This window comes from Castor canadensis, chromosome 9 (genome assembly GCF_047511655.1).
Source record: "Castor canadensis chromosome 9, mCasCan1.hap1v2, whole genome shotgun sequence".
NCBI lineage: Eukaryota > Metazoa > Chordata > Mammalia > Rodentia > Castoridae > Castor > Castor canadensis.
The window spans coordinates 52747911-52771020 of NC_133394.1; the positions used below are offsets into that span (position 1 = coordinate 52747911).

The following is a 23110-nucleotide window of genomic DNA, read 5'->3' on the forward strand; positions in this document are numbered from 1 at the left end:
TGTGTATATTTCTTATTGCAAGATGAGTTACAAACCTTTTGAGAAATTTTGTATTATTAGAAAAACTGATATCTGAAATGTCTAAATTAAAATAAGAGCCCAAACATTTTTCATGTATAATCTGTATAGAGAGACTGGGAGATGAGACTGTTAGAGAAATGGAAGAAGTGGGAAGAAATGCAGAAAAAAATAGAGGGGAGAGAGAGGACATAGACATACTGTACCAGATGACAACTCTTCTTTGAGACAGAAACCTGAGGCATGAAGTAAAGGTGTCAGCTGCTTGAAATATGCCTTTGCTCAAAACTCAGATGGTAGAGCAGTGAGGAGCAAGTCAGTGAGAACAGTAATAGCACAAATGGAAGGCATCCAACAGTTGGCTCTGTAACACCACACAAGGTGCCTCCTCTAGGTCTGTGAGCTAGTTCAGCACTGTTGGCTACATTTGGATCTTTGGAAATCGAATAAAATTGAATGCATCTTTAGCCCAGTTCACTTAACTGGAACAAAACAATTTTTTTCACATTTTAAATTTTCAATAAGAGTTCAATAGAAACAAATTTTAAATCAAAAATAGTTTGTGACCTTTCCTTTTTCCTTTCTTGCATCTTCAGATACTTTTCCAGCCCCAAACAAATGTCTGTGAATCTCTGGCCAAGGATTGTGTGGCCCATGGCTGCTCTGTGACACTCTTTCTCTTTCCCAGTCAGTATGTGGATGTGGCTTCTTTGGGTCTTGTTCCTCTGCTCACTGGAGGAACTCTTTACAAATACAACAATTTTCAGGTAAATGACAGTCATTTGTTCTTCTCAGTTTTCTTCTGGTTTTATTTGGGTGCTTAGGTCATGGTTTTAGAGAACTGTGCCTTTTTGTGAGTAACTGACAAATTCGAGGGCAGAGAGAAAACCATGTATATTTGATTAAGTGAGTTCATATTTACTAAGTGTTTGGCACGAGATTGAACTCATTCATGCTCAGAGCTAAATATGAATGTAAGCATGCTGGGGAAGAATATATTTTACATAAAGTATGTTTATGTTTGAGAAAGTAACTAAATATTTATTTTAGATTATTGGAATTAAAGAGGGTATCAATTCATTATACCTCTCTCTTCCACATTTAAATGGAGAGAGACAGATTCAAGAGATGATTACAATATCAGTACTATAATGACCTAGATCTATAGGCAAGTGAACTTAATAATGTGTCAACCCTGAATTTGACACATGTATACACCCAGGTATAGAGCAGGCACACAGATACTAGCTTCTCCTATGGACACCTGCACTTGAAGTCTTAGTGTATTGAGAGGCAGAAAATGTTTACCTCCCACAGGCAGGCTATCTCCCCAGGCAGAGCACCCAGAAGAAGCATAACTATGTCCACACAGCTCCTTTTCCCAGATCAGATAAGTCACTCCCTCTCACCTGACGAGAAGGAAACAGCAGTGGGCCTCTGGTGTATGTACACCTACCTGAGGCTGTGAGTCACAGAGGTGTTCCCCTAACATAAGGGACAAATATTAATCATCATTTAAACATTGATAAAATTATTAAATATTAATAGCACCTACCTATGTATTTATAGTAAGCTAATTTTAAGGGACTTGAGAGGACAAAAAAAATTCAAAAAAGCTTCAAGAATCCTTTCAAAGATGTCTCAATAAATGTATGTGTTTTGGGGCACACTAGAATAGAAGCTCTAAATAATCATAAAATTCAGACTCTTTGTCATTCTGTACAAATTCTGGATACTGAGGCCCAGAAAAGCAGAGAATTCTAGTGTGCTGACCACTTTCAGCTCCTTTCCCACCTTAGGGGAGTACATTTTATCAGAATTTTATTTTGGTTCTGGGAATTGAACCCAGGACCTTGCACTTCCTAGGCAGCTCTGCCACTTGAGCCATGTCCCCAGCCTTCTTATGCTTCTTGTTTTTGAGACAGAGTCTTGGTACTTTTTTGCCATGACTGGCCTTAAACTCATGATCCTCCTGCCTGTGCTTCTGAGTATCTGGGATTACAGGACTGCACTACCATGACCTGTTTATCAGAAACTTTTTTTTCACTTTCCCAAAAGGACTTTATCTTCCATTTCTTAAGAAGATCCTAGCATATGTGACAAGTGCTAGGGTCCTCAGCTGTGCATGAGTGTGACTGTTTGTCTACACCAGAGTGACCTAGCCACATAGAACACATGACCAACTGACACATGTGCACTGTAGCGTGAGCATATGGGCTTATCACTTTTTTCTCTTTTCTTTAAATTGTTACATGCTAACCTTGTATGATTTCTGATATAATAAAGAATATTTACTTGTACTCATATAACATCAATAATTATTACAATATTAAATGTTATTTAAAAAGAAATGTTATAATCCATCAGGGTAAAACCTTCTAAAATATAAAAAAGGGATAAATGATCAAAGAGTGTCAACCAAGAGCATTGGCTCATGCCTGTAATCTACCTACTCAGGAGGTGGAAACTGAGAGGATACAAATTCAAGACCAGCAGGAACAAAAAGCCCATCAGACCCCATCTCAACCTATAAAAATCTAAGTGTGGTGATGCATGCCTGTCATCCCCAGCTATATTGGAAGCATAAATAGGAAGATTGTAGTCCATGTAACCCAGGCATAAAAGCAAGACTCTATTCATAAAAACAACAAAACCAAAAAGGGCTGAGAGTGTGGCTCTAGTGGTAGAGCGCCTGCCTTAGCTCAAGGTCCTGAGTTCAAACCCCAGTACTGCCAAAAACAAAGTGTTAGTTTTGGCTATGCTATTCTCAGTAAATTGCACATTGTTGTAAAAGTGAATCATATTCTCTAGCATATCTTTCTCAGCTTTGAAAGTAAAAATTTTACAAGTGTCTTCCATTCAATAGTATTGTAAAAAAGAAATGGTAAAAATGATGATCAGGAATTTTTCAGGCATCCAGTTGTATGTGAACAAGTGACGAGTTTATTATAAAAATAGTGTCTGTGGTTTCTCTATTCTCTTTCCTCCTTCCTTCCTTTTGTGTTTGGGGCTCTGGGAGATGGGGAGGATTGTGTGTATCTGCCTCTCTCAAACAGTAGTGGTGAGAACTTCTTAAAGAGCTTCCCTGACCAGATCAGAGTAGCTGCTTAGGAAGTTGGTACACGTCTTGTTTAATCTCCTGCATGAACTCTTAGCTTAGTAATGTGCACATATGCATACTGCATTTATGTTGCTTAGTTGCAAACACCTTTCAGAAATATTGTGAGAATAGAATAGTTGAGAAGGCCTGGAGAGGAGCTGGGTGTGGTGGAGAGTGACTGTAATTCTAGCTCCTTGGGAGGTGGAGGTTGGAAGATCACAAGTTCAAAGCCAGCCTGGGTAGAGTTAGTAAGATAACTATCTCAAAAATAAAATAAACATGAAAGGGCTGGCAGCATAGCTCAAGTGCTAGAGTACTTGTCTAGCAAGCACAAGGCCCTGGGTTTAATTCCTAGTACTATCAATAAGTAAATGGATAGGAGAAGGGGTGTCTACTAATTCTCTGTGTGAATTGTCCCTTGTCTTAACTTCTGGATCTGGTCAGATAAAAGGACCCCCAATTACAGGATCTTTCCCCAGCTTCATTAAATGGGCTATACATTGGGTCTTAGTCTGAGTGGATGATTTGTACTATTTCTCCATTTGAAAAATAAAATTAGTCTACAGCTATACCACCCTGAACGTCCCCGATCTCATCTGAAAAATAAAATTAAGCTGAAGGTGTGGCTGAAGTAGTAGAGTGTGCCTAGCAAGCACAAAGCCTTGCATTCGAACCCTAGTACTGCAAAAACAAGTAAAAGGAAATTAGTAATTTATTTTCCCACTCAAATGTTATAAAAGTGAAAAATAACAGATGCGGGTTTTATTTGGAAACTTAAGAATCACTGTCCAAAGTTCCTATATTTTCTTTAACCAAAGAAATGTGAGCTATGTACATAAATATGGTAAATCAAGATTAAAAATAAGAATTATTTTAAATCAGATTTTTAAAAAAAATTAAGTATTTTACTGCCATCTGGTGGGCATTGATCATACTTTAAAAAAATTTTTTTATTAGCATAAATTACTTGTATAAAGGTGTTTCATTATATTTCTGTATATGTGTATAATGTACTTTGATTGAATTCACTCTCTATATTACTTTTTGCTAATGCTCCTCTCTCTTCCTCCCTCTTTTTAACCATTTTTAGTTGGTTTCATTATGCTATTTTCTAAAACACACACACACACACACACACACACACACACATATACATATATATAATCTTGCTTTATTTTTTTAGGTGCATTTGGATAGCCAACAATTTTTGAATGACCTCAGAAATGATATTGGGAAGAAAATAGGGTTTGATGCTATTATGAGAGTTCGTACCAGCACAGGTAATTATCACTTATACCAGTTTCAGGCTCTTTTGTATAACTGTTTTCTCTTCTAGTTAAATAATAGGACAAGAAAATATTAGTCAAATAAGAAGAAGTAATATTTCACCTATCCTTTCTCTTTAGGTTTCAGGGCCACTGATTTTTTTGGTGGAATTTTTATGAACAACACCACTGATGTAGAAATGGCAGCCATTGATTGTGACAAGGCAGTGACTGTGGAGTTCAAACATGATGACAAGCTCAGTGAAGACAGTGGAGCTTTAATCCAGGTGACTTAATGTTTATTCTCATCTTTTGATTTTTAGTTTGTTACTGACAGTGATCAGGGAGACAAAAAAATACCAACAGATGTGTTAGTCTCTTCATAAAAAAATTCAACTGTCTTTCTTCAAAGGAAAAAAAAATCATTAGAACACTGTACTGTATGGGTTCCCTGTAGTCTGATGCATATATGCTACTTATGATTTGCACATGAGCCCAGCAAACCTACATGAAGTGTCATGGGCTTCAGTAAACTTGTTTCTAATAGTGCGCACTTCTTTCAGGCGTCAGCACCCATTCACTCCTACCACATGTGTATTAGTCTGCTAAAGTTACTGTAACAAAGCACCACAAACAGGACATCTTAAACAACAGAACTTTATTTTCTCATAGTACTGGAGGTTAGAGTCCAAAATTAAGTCTTCTGAGGGCCTGAGGGAAAATTCTTTTCCAGTTCTCTCCTCTTGGCTTAGAAATGGTCTTCCTTCCATTCTGTGTCTGTGTCCAAGGTTCCTCCTCTCTTAAGGGCACCAGTCATATTGGATTAGAGCCTACACTAATGACCTTGTTTTAATTAATTTACATCTTTATAGGCACCCATCTCCAAAAACAGTTACATTCTGAGGTACTAGGGACTAGAAACTCAACATATGAATTTGAAGGGCCACAGTTTGGTCCATAGGCCATGTTAAGCCCATTATAATATAAGGCAGAATACGATTTTGCTCTGTAGTAAATAGAATTGAAGATTTTCAATCAAAATTAAAAAAATATGTCAAAAGCTTATATTTTCAGACATCAGCATCACACTGATGAGAGATTGGCATTAAGTTGAGGAAGAACTTTTTTTTTTCTTTTTGGTGAGACTGGAGTTTGAACTCAGGGCTTTGTACTTACAAAGCAGGCACTCCACTGCTTGAGCCGTTTTTCTCTGATTATTTTAGAGATGAGGGGAGGGGGTTCTCACAAAATAATTCCCCAAGCTGGCCTTGAACTGCAATCCTTCTCATCTCAGCCTCCCACACAGCTAGGATTTCAAGAACTTTAACGCTGATTTTTAATCAGATATTTGGGGTAATGGTTATGTCTCTGCATTCTTTAAATGTATATGTCATCAGCATAAGATCTAAGTACATCATCACAGTGAGTTGGGTGCTTTTAAGGGAAGTGGGCCTTGAACAGGGCTGTGAGCACCTGAAGGTATTGTTTCTGGACCTGGGTCCTTGGCAGTAAAATCTGAGATATGTGAATACAGACCACTATGTCAGATATTTGTGTGTGAACAGCCCAATAAATGCAACATAGAAACTCAGTGGATGAGTTGATCATTATTCTCCCTTGTTGTTGCCGAATCTTTGACAATAATAGAAAAAAATCCTTGGAAAATTTTAGAGATCTTTTACTTGTACATGCTGTTTTGTAAATGCAAACAAGATCAAGGTGGATATGTTAATCAGTAAGACACATGGCCTCAATGTTGCTTCTGCAGTGTGCTGTGCTTTACACGACCATCGGAGGTCAAAGAAGACTTCGGATTCACAATCTTGGCTTAAACTGCAGCTCCCAGTTAGCTGACCTCTACAAGAGCTGTGAGACAGATGCACTTATCAACTTCTTTGCCAAGTCAGGTAACAATTTCTAACTCTGTGGTTCAGTAAATTGTACTTAGTAATTCAGTCAAGACTTGTTTGATGGAGTCACTATGAAAAGTACTATGGTGATGCAGCCATTTGGTGGGTAAACTTAGAACTAATAAAAGCAAAGGTGAAGGAGAACAGTCAGCATCACTGAGTCCAGCTTAATAAGTGAGATAGCCTGGTTCAGGGCCAGGCTATTCAGATTTATTTAAAGTTTCCTTCTTTGGGGGGAGTCTTGGTTTAAATTTAGGAAGGCAGTGCTTAGGCTATTATGGTATGTGAGTGTGCCCTCTGGCACGCACATGTGGATAATGGACTGTCCCTGGTGTGGGATAACTTCAATTACTGATACCTTTTTTTATGATTTTATTACCATATAATAGTTGTACAGGGGATACATTGTGATATTTACATATGTGCTTAAAATATATCTTAGTTGGTTTTACCCCCTCCATCGTTCTCCCTCTTCCCCTCTCCCCCCTTCTTAGAACAATTGCAACAGGCTTCATTTTTCTATTTCCATATATGGATACAAAATACATCCACCATATACACCCTCAGTCCCCCCTTTTCTTGTGCCCAACCCCCCTCCCACTGGTACCCACCTCCGGAAAAAATTTATTTTTCCCTTCTACCCTTCATTTGCTTTGATTAATTGTATATTGATAGTCCAAGGGGATTTTGCCTTGTTACTTCAAGTCTGTATATTATCATGCTTTAATCAAATTACCCCCTCCCACCTTGTTACTCACTCATTCTCTATCACCATGCTCCCCTAATATTTGACAGCTTACTGTATAGTAAATATATAAAAATGTTACCCATACCTTGATGGGGGCTCCATGGTGGAATTTTCTTTGACTTTCCTTCTGAGATTCCTCACCGAAGTACAAAAGAAATTGCAATCAACCCATGGAACTTTAGGATATTAGGAAATAACAGACTGGCCTTTCTTTTCTGTGTGTAGATTGTTTCTAATAGTCAGAAGATAATGTGGGCCAATAAACCTTTTGCTATAGGTACATTATTGTTCTCATTGGCCAGATCATCATATTTAATCAAGGGGAGACCGTTAACAAATGACTTTAACATTTTTAAGTATTGTTGGGTAGTCTGAAGATAATGGCAATTTGATTATTTTTATTATTTGAAAATATTAGTTTCTAAAACTTTGGTGTCCTATTTATTAATGGTTTTATGCACATAGCTTTTAAAGCAGTTTTACAACAACCTTTGAAGGTCATCCGGGAAATTCTAATTAATCAGACTGCCCATATGTTGGTGTGTTACCGAAAGAATTGTATAGGTCCATCTGCAGCTAGCCAGGTAAGCTACCTATTATTGTACTTAGATGGTAAAGTATTAAAAGAAACTGCTTGTTCTTTCAGCATGTGGCTGCTGGAGGCTTATGATGCTGTAAGGCACTTAGATGTTATGTAGTAAAGTACAGCCAGAGGATTGAGAATACAATTCAGGCAGGTGTCGGGCATCCTATGGTATTTTTACAGTCACCATTAAAAAACTGGCTTTACAAAGTGCCTGAACCAAAAATGTGTATACATATTTAGTTGGCAGTCATTACATTATGTATAAACAAAAGAATGTAATATGTAAGATGTGTCATATTATAAACAGGATTTTATTTTGTATATAGAGATGGATATTTTGTTGTGAAATGTGTATGTTTAAGTACATCTTCGGCATAGTAACATTGTTGACATGAGCTGATAGCAGTAATAACATTGTATTACATAAACAAATATAATTTATAATATAAATATTGGAATTCTTCATATTTATAAGTTATTGGTAGATATGAAGAGTTTTGAAAGAATTATCTCTTACCATTTTTAGTAATTTGAAATTTTAGGTCTTTTAAATAAACTTAATTTAGACTCTTTCCTATTAAAAAAAGTGTTTACTTTTGCATTTTTTCTTTTTCACATTCTTCTGTGTCCATAAAGTTAAGTGCTATTTTTTCATAGTTGTGTATTGAACATCTGACTGTAGAATTTCTATTAAAAAAGAAGATTATAAGCAACAGATGGGGACATTTTCTAGCTCAATGTCAAAAGTTGTAACTGAGAGGACATCTGAAGCCCCACCTATGAGAAAGCATCCAGCAGAACAGATAATGCAGAGGAATTCTGGGTCCAAATTCATAATTTGCATAAAGAAGGAAAACAAACACATTTGTGAGATTGGATTTTTCATAAAAGTTCTTTTTGCGCAGTTCAAAGTGATTAGTCATCCATTATCTCCTTTGTAAATTAAATAAGCAATTATTGAATATGTGTATGCAATTCTCTTGATTATTCAGAAGATTTTGCACTTCAATATAGTCAAGTATCAGTATTTTTGCATACTTTGCTTGTTTAAGTTATATGAAGCCCACCAGCTGCACCTGGAATCTAACCTGGATATAGTCTAGTCATGAGTACTTTGCACCCTATTTGTCTTTAGAACTCTGGAAGGCATTATTCTGTCTCTGGAGTATCTCACCCTTCAGAACGATTAGTTGAAGTAGAGGAGGTACAGTTAGTGTCTTCTCTGGAAGTTTATTTGCTAATGTTAAAATGACTGGATTCAAAGACCTTCAGTAAAAAATAAATCTGTTGCCTAATTAAGGAAAAAACCCAATCTATCAGCCCCTTCTTGTTTAAAATTTAAAAGCATTGTCTTTACTACTATATCATCTGTTTATATGGTTTAACTGTTCTAAAGTAAAAATATTCTCATGCCAAATTTTCTTAAATAAGTTGATAGAGATTATCCCTGTTCTTATAATGAGATTTTTCTTTCTCCATTAGCACATTTCAGGTGCACCCTTGAACCAGTGATATGCTATAAAAAATCATGTAACTTAGATACCATCATGGAGACTGAACGATGTGGACATTAGAAAACTCTTAGTAATAATAATGTATTAAAATACACTACTAACTGAAAACAGAATGGCTTGGACTTCAAGTTCTCTTCAGAAGTGTAACAAACTTAATGCCCTCTTACAGTTCATTTATAATAAGTAATATCTGTGGAGAAATTTCTAAGGGAATTCCACTGTCTTAACATAGAGCCCCAAATTTCCTTGGCCCAAATTAGTCACTTTTCATGGCTTGAGAAAATACCTGAAATATTCAACTCCAAGGAGGAGGAATGGTTTATTTTGGCTTACGGTTTTAGAGGTTTCAGTCCATGGTCATTTGGCTCCATTGTTTCTTGGCCTGTGCTGTGGTGAGGCAGAACATAATGGAGGAGAGGACCATGTGGTAGAGCAAAGTGGCTTACATCGTGGTGGACACAGGACAGAGAAAGAGAGGCAGAGAGCAAGGCACCAAGGACAAGGTACACTTTTCAAGGGCATGCCCCCATTGATCTACTTCCTCTAGCCAAACCCCCTCCTTCTACTCCATTCTGCTACAAATTGAAAAGAAAATAAATGACACTCAGATCAATCAAACTTGATTATTAGCTATTTTTTATGAAATTGATTTGGAAGAATAAACAACATAGGCTATTATCTAGAATTGTTTAAACTGTCAGGTTGTCTTTCTAGAATTGCTGCATTGTGTTATATTGTAGCATCTCACTGTGGTATGTCCCTTGAAGACATGTGAGCCAAAGTGAGGATGGAGAGAAGCATACCATTAATTTCACAACTTCAAAGGCAAATTATGTTTTTATCTACAGATAAAACTCAGAGGTTTTTTTCAGTAAAGGTCAAGCGTATGAAACAAATGTCTTTCTTTTTCAGCTTATCCTACCAGATTCCATGAAAATATTGCCAGTATATATGAATTGTTTGTTAAAAAACTGTGTGCTGCTCAGCAGACCAGAGATCTCCACAGATGAGCGGGCATACCAGAGACAGCTGGTCATGACCATGGGTGTGGCTGACTCTCAGCTTTTCTTCTACCCACAACTCCTGCCAATAGTAAGCTTGCTACCATGGTGCATTTCCTAGAACAGTCTGGAAGGGAATCATATTTTGTGCTTTTGCACGTTATACCTGAAATCTTTAGTTCTTAAGAAGAAATTCAAAGTCAGAAATGCATTCAAAATATGCAGCACAGGATTTAGAGCAGAGGCTCTTTGACCAAGTTGCATACATGCACCAACATGTGCTCAGTCAGAAGAGATTTGAGGAGTTCCACTTTACCGAATTATTCAGATGATTACTTTTGTTTTCTTGTTCTCAAATTGGTAATCTCAGTCGAGTAGCCATGTTGAAAAGTCTCAAAACAAGTTGGAACTGGCTAAGCTTCAATTGTTAACTCTACAGCAATAAAGAAACTTACATATATGTGGATAGGATTTCAAGTGCACACACTTACCTTTTTTATACAATGTATCAGTGTCTAGTAGTCACATATCTAATCAGATTGGCTACGATTAACCTTTCTGAAATGTAGTCAATGGTTTATACGTGAGCATATATTTGAGAATACCTATGTTGTACAAGAGAGCAAGCACCCTTGGCCTCAGAGAATTGACAGTATAACATGTTCTACTCGTCGAAGTCAGTCCTTAACATCTTGAGTGCCTCTGCACTCTATCTAGGCTGTTTGCCACTGAGACCTAACATCTGAGGGAAAGGAGTGACAAAAGCTGGTAGGATGTATGGGAACTCATCCTCAGTTCTTAACTGGAAGGTGCTTAGTAATACTGCAGTTGGTGCTAAATCAGGTTGGAAATAAGAGTTATTCTTTCAATATACATGAAGGTTAGAAGTAAATTATTACTAATGATTTTCAGATAATATTGGATTGTAGGCCAGGGACACTAGGAACTCTCAAGGACAAGAATATCATACTCCACTGAAATTCTATTGGCAAGGCTATCAGTGACCAGCTTCTCACTAACTCCAATGGACAACTCTTGGTCCTTTTTCTTTATTTCCTTTTTTCTTTTTCCTTGTCCTGGAGATTTGGTCCTGAAGCATCTGACACAGTTGACCACTCCCTCTTGGAACACCTTTATTGCTTGGCCTCTGGGTTCTCTTCTGCCTTATTGTCCACTGCTTCTGCTCCCTTGGCTAGTTACTCCTGCTCTTCCTGCTGCAGTGATGACAGCTTAGCCCCTAGGAAGCTACTCTTCCTCTTTACTCAGTCCCTCAAATTTTGTCTGTTCGCATGGTTTTAGATGTCATTTATATACTGACAATACCAAATTCCTGTCTCTAGCTGTCCCTGTGCCCTGGCCTCTGGATGCATTTATCCCTGTAGTCTCTTGCATTTCTCTCCTTCGATATGTGGCAGGCATCTTAAAGCTGTTGACCTGACCCCCAGTGCCTATTCCTTTTCTCCGTTTGTCACTGCTTCCTCCTTCCAGCTTTTTAGGTGGAAAGCAGTGCGGTCATCCCGACTTCTCGCTTTCTCTCATCCACCACACCTCATCTGTTAGCAAATGGGTTGGCCCTCCTTTTCAGGATCATCCAAGAAAAACTTTTTATCCCCTCATCTCTGACCACCAGATTCAAACATAACCACCTCCCATCTCCCTTCTCAGTGTGGAACAACCTCCTATCTTGTCTCCCTGCCCTCACTGCTGCCTCTCCTTCAGTCTATTTTCAGCACAGAAGTCAGGGTAATCCTATTAGAATGACTGTTAACTCATCTCTCTCCTCTGCTCAGAATGGCCCAGGATTTCCTATCCTAGTAAAAGCCAAAGTTCCTACTACCCTTGGCCCAGTGCTATCTATTCTGCCTACTCACTTCCCCATCTGTCTGACCTTCAACTTCTGTTCCTCTCCCCTTTCTCATTCCATTCCAGCTCACTGCCCTCTTCACTGATCCTTAGACACCCCAATCAGGCTCTTGCCTAAGGACCTTTGCACAGGCTTTTCTTTATGCCTAGAATGTTCTTCCTGTTAGTTCATTTTCTTGCCTCCTCAGGTCTTTACTCAAAAGTTACCTTTTCACCAAGCCTTCCTGGACTACCCCAGTTAAAAGTCTTCCCCACCACTGATACATCCTATCCCACTTCCCGTCTGTTTTCTGCATAGTTCTTAACACCATCTATAATTCTATATAGTTTATGCCCTATCTCTTCCTTCTTCCAAAAGACCGTTAGCTGCATAAGGCAAAGATTTTTGTGTAATGACTAGAACGATGCCTGGCAATGTAGCAGTCACTCATTAAATATGCACTAAAAGGAAGGGAGGGAAGAGAGGAAGGAAAGAAGGAAGGAAGGTAAGGAGGGAAGGAGAAAGGGAGGAGTTTCTAATGCTCGTCTTTGCCTGCACAGCACACGTTAGATGTCAAGAGTACAATGTTACCTGCTGCTGTTCGCTGCTCAGAGTCCCGTCTTTCAGAAGAAGGAATATTCCTCCTGGCTAATGGTCTAAACATGTTTTTATGGTTGGGAGTAAGCAGCCCACCAGAACTGATCCAAGGAATATTTAACGTGCCATCTTTTGCACATATCAACACAGATATGGTATGTATTTTTTCATTTTTTGTGGCATCACACAAAATGTACATTCTTAAATTTTATAGAAAAATAATACAGCATATAGTTCTGTATGAGAGAAATCATGTTTTGATGAATAACAATGATCTGATATAAAATTATTTTCAGTAAGCATTGAGTAAAATCTATGACTTTAGTAGAAATTGCTAACACTTCCAGATCATTCACTATATGCTGGTCACTGTGCTCTAAATATGTTAAGTACACCATTTCATTTCATTCTCCTGACAAACCAGTGAAGTACAGGATATATCCATGTTTTATGGATGAGTCAATTAAGGCTCAGAGACATGGTCAGGGGCAAAGGTGGGGCCTGGATTCAGTTCTTCAGCTCAGGGATCATCCTCAGTGCTGAGCTGCATACTCAAGAGAATGCAGACTTGGCTACAGGCCAACTCAGACTAATGAGGTACAAATAATAATCTCACAAAACAGGTTACAGTCATAACAAAAAGAACTGTGGGTTTAATGTGGAAATGAATACAAATGTCTGTTTTTAAAATATCTTAGGAAGTCTCAGCAATTACAGTTTTAGAGGGTTATTGCAACCCAATTTGCGGGCCACTGCAAATGCTATAATGGCTGTTGTCTTACTCTGTTCCACATAGACTCCTCAGAAATTCACACTAGGACTCAGCAGACAGTTTGTTCCCTGAAGCCACACATAAGTTATGACAAGAAGGCCTAATTCTAGGTGTGATGCCTCATTTGCGGTATGCATGCATAACTTAGGGATCTATTGCATCTGGTAGAAAAGAATAGGAATAAAATTTAAGGCTACAAAGATAGATGGCCAGTTTATGAATGTCGTAATTATATTTGTAAAGGAATTAAGGTGCGTATAACCCATTAAGAAAGTAGTTTAAGATTAGGATGAAGATCTAGAAACAGTAAGATATCTACATTTAGTTGAAATTAAGGAGTTATTGGAAATGTAATTTTTTAAAATAAGAAACAATGTTTAAGTAGGGAGAGAACTGAATCTGAGAGAATGTTTATGTGAAATTTAAGGAAGCTTTTCCAATAATGTCCTGATGTAGTAACTGTTCAATACATATTTGCTGAAAGAAACATAAATACAAAATAGCCAAAGTCTCTCCACCATCAAGCCCCAGACTGGTAGGCTTACTTCTTCTTCACTTTCTTCAAAATATGAAACAAAATTTAAAACTTTAGTTTCAAGGGCAGTTGGTACTTTGAAATATACATGAAGTATACTTTTGTTATTTGTTAAATAAAAGTATCCACTATAATGTCAATGAATACATATAGGAGTGTGAATGTAAATGATAAATTTCCTGCTCTTTTTAACAATTCCTGTGAAATATACTGCCTATAATCTTTTCCTGAGACTTCAGATTTTACAGTAAAACATCCTAACTTACCTTTTTGGTGGCCAACTCATAGTAGCGTGTTGGATTTTGGCATTTTCTTGCTGAGAAATAAGAATTAGCATCTTACTCTGTTCTAATTGAAGAAACCTAAGTGCACATCCTTCACACCTACTGGAGGCCATATGCAGCTGTATTGTTTTGTAAACTACTCACCAGATTTCAGGGATGTCTAAAAGACCACATTCCCCTGAGAAAGAAGCATTTGGCAGTTTGTTTAGTGACAGAACCAGTGGTACTGGGAAAGCATTTTCCATACAAGGTAATGACTCACAGTCTTGCCATTGCCCCACTGCAGGGATAAAGTATACTCTTTTCTCCTACAACACAACCATGAAATGTGCATCCTGAAAAGGGCTGTATGAGAAATGGTCCAAAGACATCCTTTGTATAAAACATACACCTGTTATGTCATTTCATGATGAACATGTGTCAAATTCCAGAGGTTTAACTAAAAAAGACAAAGATTATTGGTTCTTTGGTGGTAATGTATGCCAATAAAACTGAGTAACTTTTTAGTTCATATTTTTAGTTTTCAGGAAAGTGAACAAAGCCAATAGCCTATATAGTATCAGAAGGGCATGTTTAACTTCTGATAATCTCATATTGTTGCTTCTATCTAAATGCTACAAATTGTACTAAAACTGAATTTCTTCCATTTAGACATTGCTGCCTGAGGTGGAAAGTCCATACTCTCAACAACTTAGAATGATAATGAGTGTTATCCAACAGAAGAAGCCATATTCAATGAAGGTAAAAAATTAGGTTTTGTTTTTTTCTTTCTTCAAGTGCTTTTTATTTAAAATGCTTTGTGTATATTTTTAAGGCATAATCATTGACAGAAAACGCTAACCAACTTTTGAGTATATCTACCTATTTGCCAATCACAATTACAAAAATAAACAGCTGTCACTATGGGGTATCTTACCATGCATTATCTTAGTAACCATGAAGATCCTCTTTATTACTTACAATTACTTACGTATAGAAATATCATTCAGAATATCTATAAAGTTTGATTTTTACACTTTTTAATTTATAATTTCTGAAGTGTTATGTTATTCTATTTCTTCTAAACCCTTCTACCCTGTTCTGTGTTTGAGTAAAATATTCTAAAATGACTAGCACCCAAGAATATTATACCTTGTTGCTAAGTCCCAGCTCCTCCCGTTTTCTTCCCTAAGCTCAATATTACAGCCTCCTGGATTTGGAATTCTCAGATGATGATGGTCTATGTAGCACTACATAACTGTGGAGATGTAAGACACTCACTTGGAGACAGGCTTTTATGGTACCCAGGCTATAGTGGTACCAATTTTCACCTGAGATGTAAATTTGATGTCAATCTAAATCAACATTCTTACCTATAAAAGTAACTCATGCACTCAGGCATCAACTTTTGGTAGAGCTCAGGTAAATGGAACTAATGAACAGCTTTACAGTCTCTAGCAGGTGTCATGGCAAACATCAGAGCTTTCTAGAACTGTTTTCATATCACATAGCACCTATTTAGGCTGGACTAGATGTGGCAGAGAAAGCTCATACTAAACACATTCTCCACAAAACACTCCCTAAACACCCTGGAGACAGATACCTAATGAAAATTTATGATCTCCTGAAATAAACTGAAAATCACTGGTATTTAGAATACACAACAATGATGATCCTGTTTATCTCAGCTAAAGCAACTGCACCCCTACACTTGTCCCATTTGCAGAGAGGAAGCAGATCTAATATGGGGCTGATCCTTGTGCTCCATAGCCCCTCCTCCAACAAAAAAAAATAAGATTTTTCTCTCCTCTGCTTTCTCTCATCTATTCCCACAACCCCTTTTGAAGGGCATATTAGCTTTGGTTATAAGAACATCTAGGGTAAGCTCTGAATATGATTTGAAAATAAAATAGAAGGAGCTGTGATAAAATAATTTCAGCTAAACTACTTAAGCAGATTTTCTTATGTACAATCTGCAAATTTATGATTATTTTAAGATTTGTTTGACATTCCACGGTCTATAAAGAATATGAAATAGCTAAAATCTATAGATGTTAAAGCTGAAAGGAATACAACAGACCTGGTCCAGCCCCTGCCTTTCAGCTCTCCCCTCCCTCCATTTTACAGATATGAAAGTGAGGCTCAAAGGAGCCCACTAACTGTTCTGCATCTCACAGATGGATCAGGCAGACACAAAGCCAGTGTCACAGCTGGATCAGGCAGATACAGAGCCACTGCTTAGCATTACATCTTTGCACCTATCATTACACCTTTTTCTCTGGCATTTGAAAAACTGACTATACAAAGGAAAGAAAAACATAACTTTAAAGAATCAAGATTGAATAGGAATTAACCTGAAAGTTGTTATCAATTCAGGCATGGTAGTGCCTATCACCTGTAGTCCCAGCTCTTGGGCCTCATTCTTAATTTTGTGGGGGAACAAAGAAAGATTTCCATCAGTGTGTCCCAGAGGACCAACATCAAATGATTGAAATTAAATTCTTACTGATACTGCAGGGTTCTGTGTGCTCCAGATGTTTTGTTGTCTTTCCTTCCTCTTGACTTTTCTGGATTACTCCCTCCCCTCTGGCTCTTTTCCACAATTTACAAGCTGTTCACATATACCTTCATTAAAAATGCTGTTTCTCCAAAATTCTTCCTTTTCCTTTCATTCAGTCTACAAGTATTTATTGAACACCTGCATCATACCAGACATTAGTTTACCAACAGGCTTCTTGCAAAAGCTATCTGTGTTAGCTGCTTATGTAGCCGCCTTTCCTTCTTTCCCTCTCTCCACTTCCTTATAAACCAAACTGCTAAAAAAAAAAAGATTCCCAAGGCTTTCAGCAGCATTTACAAGATAAAATACTACCTCTTTTCTTAAATTCTCTGTCAGCTTTCAAATCATTATATGCATTTGACTCTTCTTTTGACCTCTCTTTCCTCATCTACCCCTCAAGAGTGGGGATCCCCTAAAGGTTGTGCTCATGGCTCTCTTCTTGCTCAACACATTCTTCCTGGGCCATCCTAATCATTCCCACCACTAAAGCGATTCCCTAAGTCAGGCAATGAGAGATGAGATTGGCCTTTGAAGCACATGAATTCTTTAAAGTCTCTGGTAACACTGATATTTTCATATTCAGGCCACTTGAGTTTATCAGGCCTTTCATGGAGAAGGGCACATGGGAAGCTGGGAGAGACAAGCAGTGATAATTTTAATACTCTGCCCTCATTCTACAAGACCAAGTCCCTCCCCATAGAAACATGAAGGAGGGAAACAATAATGCAATTTCCAATCCACCCAGGTATTTTTTCCTCTTATAGGTGTAGTGTGCTCCTTGAGGAGAAAACCATGGGCTCCCTGTCAAATCAGCCCACCCACCACACCCATAGATTCATCTTTCTGAGACCTTCACTGCACCTGTATCTTCCACTATACCTGAACTATCCTGGCCAGGACAGTTCAACTTTGTACAGACTCAAATAGTGACCAGGATATTAATTACTCTACTTGAAATCTAGGTTTCTCTCAAGGCCGAAATTCATTCCCTGCTCTCTTTACCACCTCATATCATGGCCAGATTCACTTTATCAGAGGAAGTTGAACCAGGAGCCACACATGAAAATAAACAAAACAAGCAAGGCAGCAATAGAAAATGAGCAATATAAACTTGTTAATTTCCATAGAGAAGGTAAAATACAAAGAAATTGGAACACAAATCTTTCTCTCTGCAATGTCTGATTCTATGCCATCTCAGTCTGAGTTGTATCTCTGAGGCTTACATTCTGCCACCCATCTTAGCAAAGTCATAATGGCACATGGAAAAGATAAAACATAAAAATGGCATTGGCTTCAGGTTCATCAGGTAGAAATCTCAAGATTCCTTTGGAGAAATTTCCAGTAAGGAGTTGGTTGTGCTTACTCATGTAGGAGTAGAATCTGTCTGTGTACAACTATTTTGGGGCCATCTCTCAATGCCTGGTGCTGGTATCTGAAATACAAGACATACAGGGCCTGTACCTTTGCACTCAGCATTACACCTTTTCTCTAATATTTGAAAATCAACCACACAGAGGAAATGAAAAATACTTTTTTAAAGAGTCAAGATTGAATGGGAGGAAGAAGCTGGACTGGAAGGATCAAGAAAAAATCAGATCACATCCACGTGGAATTACCTGGCTTTAGGGTCAGCAGTAGCAGTTGTATATATTACCATTATTTTTAAATATCATTTTAAAGTTATCAATCTAGGGCCCAGCCAAAACTATAGCAAAAAGAAAATAACAAGGTGTATGACAGAATTATTCCACTTTATAACTAAAAAGCATGCAATGCAAAAATAGGGAGCATTGGATCCTCTCCATCAAAATTGGACCTCTTACCCTTGGCCCCCTGCAGCTGATGAGGCTGCTGACTGCAGGCCTTTCCCATGCAGGCCCTCTAGTGGTTTCAACAATGAGAAGAGGAAATGAGTGGTGCTCAGGCTTTTCCCCATATATAGAAAGCAGATGTAATCATTTCCACATGGATTTAGTATAAACAAGCATTGAGAAGTTTTTACATTTTTCTTTCAATATTAAGTCCTAGGAATCCATTCTGTGTCTTACATGTACAGCACGTCTCAATTTGGATGAACCAAGTTTCAGCAGCTCAGCAGCATGTGTGGCTGTGGCTACAGTAAGGACAGCACAGCCCACTGCACTGAGCAGGGGTAGTTCTCCCATGTTAACCTCTGTAGATTCTCAAATCTACCCCCTTTCCACCTCCACTACCCTCATTCACATCCTGTCATCTCCCCCTGGACACTTCCAACCACTTCCTGTCTAGTTTCCCTCATCTCACTAATGTCCTGTATAGACCATGACTGGTTAACCATCTCTCATTTCATTCTTCTGTATCTTCACTGGGTTCTTTTTTTCTATAAAAGCCCAAACTCATTATACTGATATTTTGACCCTAACCTCTTACTGCCATCTAAAAGCCATAATTTGCATGCCAGCAGTATTGTATCTCTGGTACACAGGACATGGTATTGCAGTAAGAAATGTTCTCTAGCCCTACCATATCCTTTAAGGCTTAAGTGGCAGTGACTTCCAATGTGAAGCCTTTCCTATGGCATTCTGCTTATGAGAAATTTACATTTCATTTTTGTTGCTTACAATTGTGTATCTTTGTGGTTGGGGGGTATCACTTTCTGCTCCAGGTGACATTTTTGTATCCCCAAGGCACACATAGTGTCACACATAGTGGACATACTACAATATGTGGTGAAATCGAGCAAATAAATTTGAGCTTCTGTTTATAACCAGCTGCTGTTTTTGGTTTTTCCTAGCTCACAATAGTAAAGCAGCGTGAGCAGCCGGAAATGATTTTCCGACAGTTCCTGGTAGAAGACAAAGGACTTTATGGAGGGTCATCCTATGTGGACTTCCTTTGTTGTGTTTACAAGGAGATATGTCAGTTGCTTAATTAACTGAACCTCAACTATTGTTGATATTGCATTTCTAAGGAGATATGCTCCTTCTCGGTGCCTAATTTTCCAGATAATAGGCTAGTTTTGATTTCTTTGTCATTTTCAGAATAGCTTTCCAAGATGGCATATAGAACTTCAGCTTTGGTGCTCAGGTATAATGCCAGTGAAGGTACAGTTGTACCATAAAGGGAACAGTCTATTTCTGATTGCACAACTTTTAATTTTAAAGCTGATGCAGTTTGTATTTCATGAAAAGCATAGTTTACAGAACCATAAACATTCCCAATTTTCTTTCTTTGTGCTAGATACATAAATTATTTTTCAAAGTGTATAGATTTGAAGTAAAAAGTTGTCTTGGTTCCTCTCCCATTTGCAGTGAGGGAAAAGGCTTAATTTTTACATTATACCTAATTTTTTTTAAGCCATGTAACTCCACTGAACGAATTTTTCAACTTAAGGTTTGCATAGCCGACTTTTAATAACCTTGGAATCTGTATGGTAGAACAATTTGTGTTCTACTTTTTTTCATAATTATATATTGTCTATGTTAAGAGTATTTTCCAGTTGTTTTGTCTATAAAAGTGTCTATCAATATTATTAATGGTTCTTTGTACAATTTTCATGGTTTCTACCTGTATATAATGGATCCTAACCAGTATCAATAAATCACTTCATATACTCTTAATCTTTGTATAGAATTGTTTTTTGTGTATTTTGAGATTTTAAAAAACAAGTAAGGATAATACATGAAGTGCCTTGGCCAAAAACAAATAAACAAAAGTGGATGGATCATTAAAAACAAATCAGAATAAGAAAATAATCTTTTCTTTCAAGATTGAGGAGTGTTAGATAATAAACCTAGGAACTATCATGGACAGTGTACTTAAGAAAGGTATTTTAAAAGTTCTCAGATATGTCCTTGTGGGCAAAAGTAATAGAAACTGGCCACATGAGACCACCACTGATGAATATATATGTAAACCTAGGCGAGAGCTGTGAACAGGCATCTACTTGTCCTGTATCTGCCCTACTCAAGTTATTGAAGATATGAACAATAATAATAGGTACAGTATAACTAAGTACATATCATGTCCCAAGAACTAGTTTTGTGACATTTCTATAATTATTTCTTGCAGCAAACCTAATCCTATTATTAGCCTAATTTACACTTCAAAAGCAATTAAATACTTTGTCTATGATTACATGGCTGGAAAGGATTATTTATAAATTAATTGATGCCATGGAGTAGAATAACACATACACTGATAGGATTAAAATGCCCCCAGATCACCCAACTTGCATCGTGAGTTTAACAAGACTGTAACCTATTAGACTTGTGTCAAAAAAAAAAAAAAGGACATGCAGGAGATGCTTTAGGAAAACAACAGGTATTTTTCAAAGATCACAGAGGAGTTTGTCATTATGAGTCAGTAGTGTGATAAAAGCAGATGCAATCTCAAACTACTTTGTTTCAATGGTAAGGCAAACCCACTACATAATGGAAATGATCCAGTGAGTCCTTAGTGACCACTTGCCAAAAAAGTGGTAACTGCTGTTCCATGGTGTAATGAAACAGTGCCCTCCGTCCCCACACTTTGAGAGGCAGTACAGCAGAATGGCTAAGAGCACAGGCTCTAGAGCCAGCAACATAGGTTTCTATACTGGTTCAACCACTAGCTGTGAGATCCAGGGACATTAGAACCCTTTCTGTACCTCAGTTTCCTAATCACTGTCCAAGGCTTGAGTTAATAAATGCAAAGTACTTAGAATCAGTGTCTATACACAGAAAATATGTCTGTTGCTGTTATTATTTTAATAGGTTTTTTTACTAAACTTGCTTAGTTATAAAAACTAGGATTAATCTGACTCCAAACTGTGTTTGCTACTATGGTGTGAATATCTAACTTGACATCCTCAAAATCAAGCTCCTACCTGTAAATACTAGACATGTCCAATTAACAGACAACTTCATAGATGAAGGTAAACTCATCATTATGAGAAACCTGTAGTCTAAGATGCTTTAAGGTGTTAAAAAATAAGAACCTTAATAGTAAGTAATCCAAAGACAAGAACTTTTATTTCAAATGTTGAGGAGCCATTATAAAAAAAGTTGAGTCCACTCACTCATGAAGGTATACTTTTCAATTTGCTAAATGGCATGAACTTTACTTCCCAGAAACCTAACCTAATGACAGTAGACCAAGAATAATTAAGAAGTATCTGCTAACAATTTTTAAACATTTAACCGGATGGAAACATGTTTCTCTATTAAACAATGAAGAGCGGGTGCCAGTGGCTCATGCCTGTCATCCCAAGCTATTCAAGATGCTATGTTCAGGAGGAGCACAATAACTGGCCAGCCCAGGCAAAAAAGGTATGCAAGACTCCATCCCAATGGAAAAAAAATCTGAGCACAGTAGCATGTGCTTGTCATCCTAGCTACAGGATGGCAGGAAGCAAAAAAATAGCATGATCTGGTTCCAGCCGTCCTAGGCAAAAAGCAAGACCCTATCTCCAAAATAACCAAAGCAAAAAGGGCTGGGGGTGTAACTCAAGCAGTAGAGCACCTGCCTAGCAAAAGCAAACACCTAAATTTAAACCCAGTACCACAAAAAAAAAAGAAAAAAAATCAAAGAGCAATTTTAGGTTGAGTTTTTGAACATGGGAAGATAATCTGAAACTGAATTTGAGTTCCAGGAGGAGGCGTTACACACTAACATGCATAAACCTTTCAGAAAACCAGGTTAGTAATCTTCCCCCCAAAAAGCAATTGGGCAGGAAGAGGAGGGATGTTGCTTATGCAAATTTTAATTGTTGAAAACAGAAGACATAATACTGGCTAATCTGGATAAAAAGAAAAAAAAAAACCTTGGAAGAGGCATCAGAAATTCCCTAGACTTCTTCTCTAAAAGATTGTTTCCTGGACTGTTTGAGAAAGTACTCCTTCTCTAAGCGGCCATTTATGAAGAGTTGTTTGTTAAAAAATTCTGGTTAGACCATTTCCCTGAAAATTCTCATTTTGTTTTAAGTGTTCTGTTTTGGGAGAAAAGTGAATTCTTTTGTCACTTGATAGCAGTTTTCAGGGAGTTTAACGGTTATCACACATTCCTATTGTGTCTTGTCCAGGCTAAACTCACCCACCTCCCAAAATACAGCCTCATAAGCATGATTTCATACTCACTATCATCCAAACTTACACCATAAAAATCCAGCTTAATTATGTGAAGAACAAAGTCAATTTGGGGAGGCAAAATTACTGTTGTTTAGTTAAGGAAACTGTAACTGGTGAACTGCAAACAAAGTTTCAAGACTACTTGAGTTTTATAAGAATCATGAAAGTATGCTTTTTGGTAATTTTTCTTTTAAATTCTGTTACTAGTTATAAAAAAAACAATACTCTTGAAGTGACAATTTACAATTTTAAGATCTTCTGTACAGTAAGACTTTAAGTCAGTAGTTTTCAAGTCGAGGTATTCTTGGATCC

The 23110-nt window shown here is 37.5% G+C and overlaps 1 protein-coding gene across 2 annotated transcripts in view; it reads left to right on the forward strand.

Annotated features, from left to right (window-relative positions):
- Positions 1-20311, forward strand: part of Sec24d (SEC24 homolog D, COPII coat complex component) — an 87022-nt gene extending 66711 nt beyond the window's left edge. For both annotated transcript variants that reach the window (XM_020185463.2, XM_020185464.2), the window contains exons 15-23: positions 615-785; positions 4302-4398; positions 4525-4670; positions 6152-6290; positions 7507-7625; positions 10054-10233; positions 12546-12737; positions 14825-14914; positions 19486-20311. In XM_020185463.2, coding sequence (XP_020041052.2) covers positions 615-785; positions 4302-4398; positions 4525-4670; positions 6152-6290; positions 7507-7625; positions 10054-10233; positions 12546-12737; positions 14825-14914; positions 19486-19626 — 1275 coding nt within the window. In that variant the 3' untranslated portion in view covers positions 19627-20311. The remainder of the gene's footprint in view (positions 1-614; positions 786-4301; positions 4399-4524; positions 4671-6151; positions 6291-7506; positions 7626-10053; positions 10234-12545; positions 12738-14824; positions 14915-19485) is intronic.
- Positions 20312-23110: the final 2799 nt, after the last annotated feature.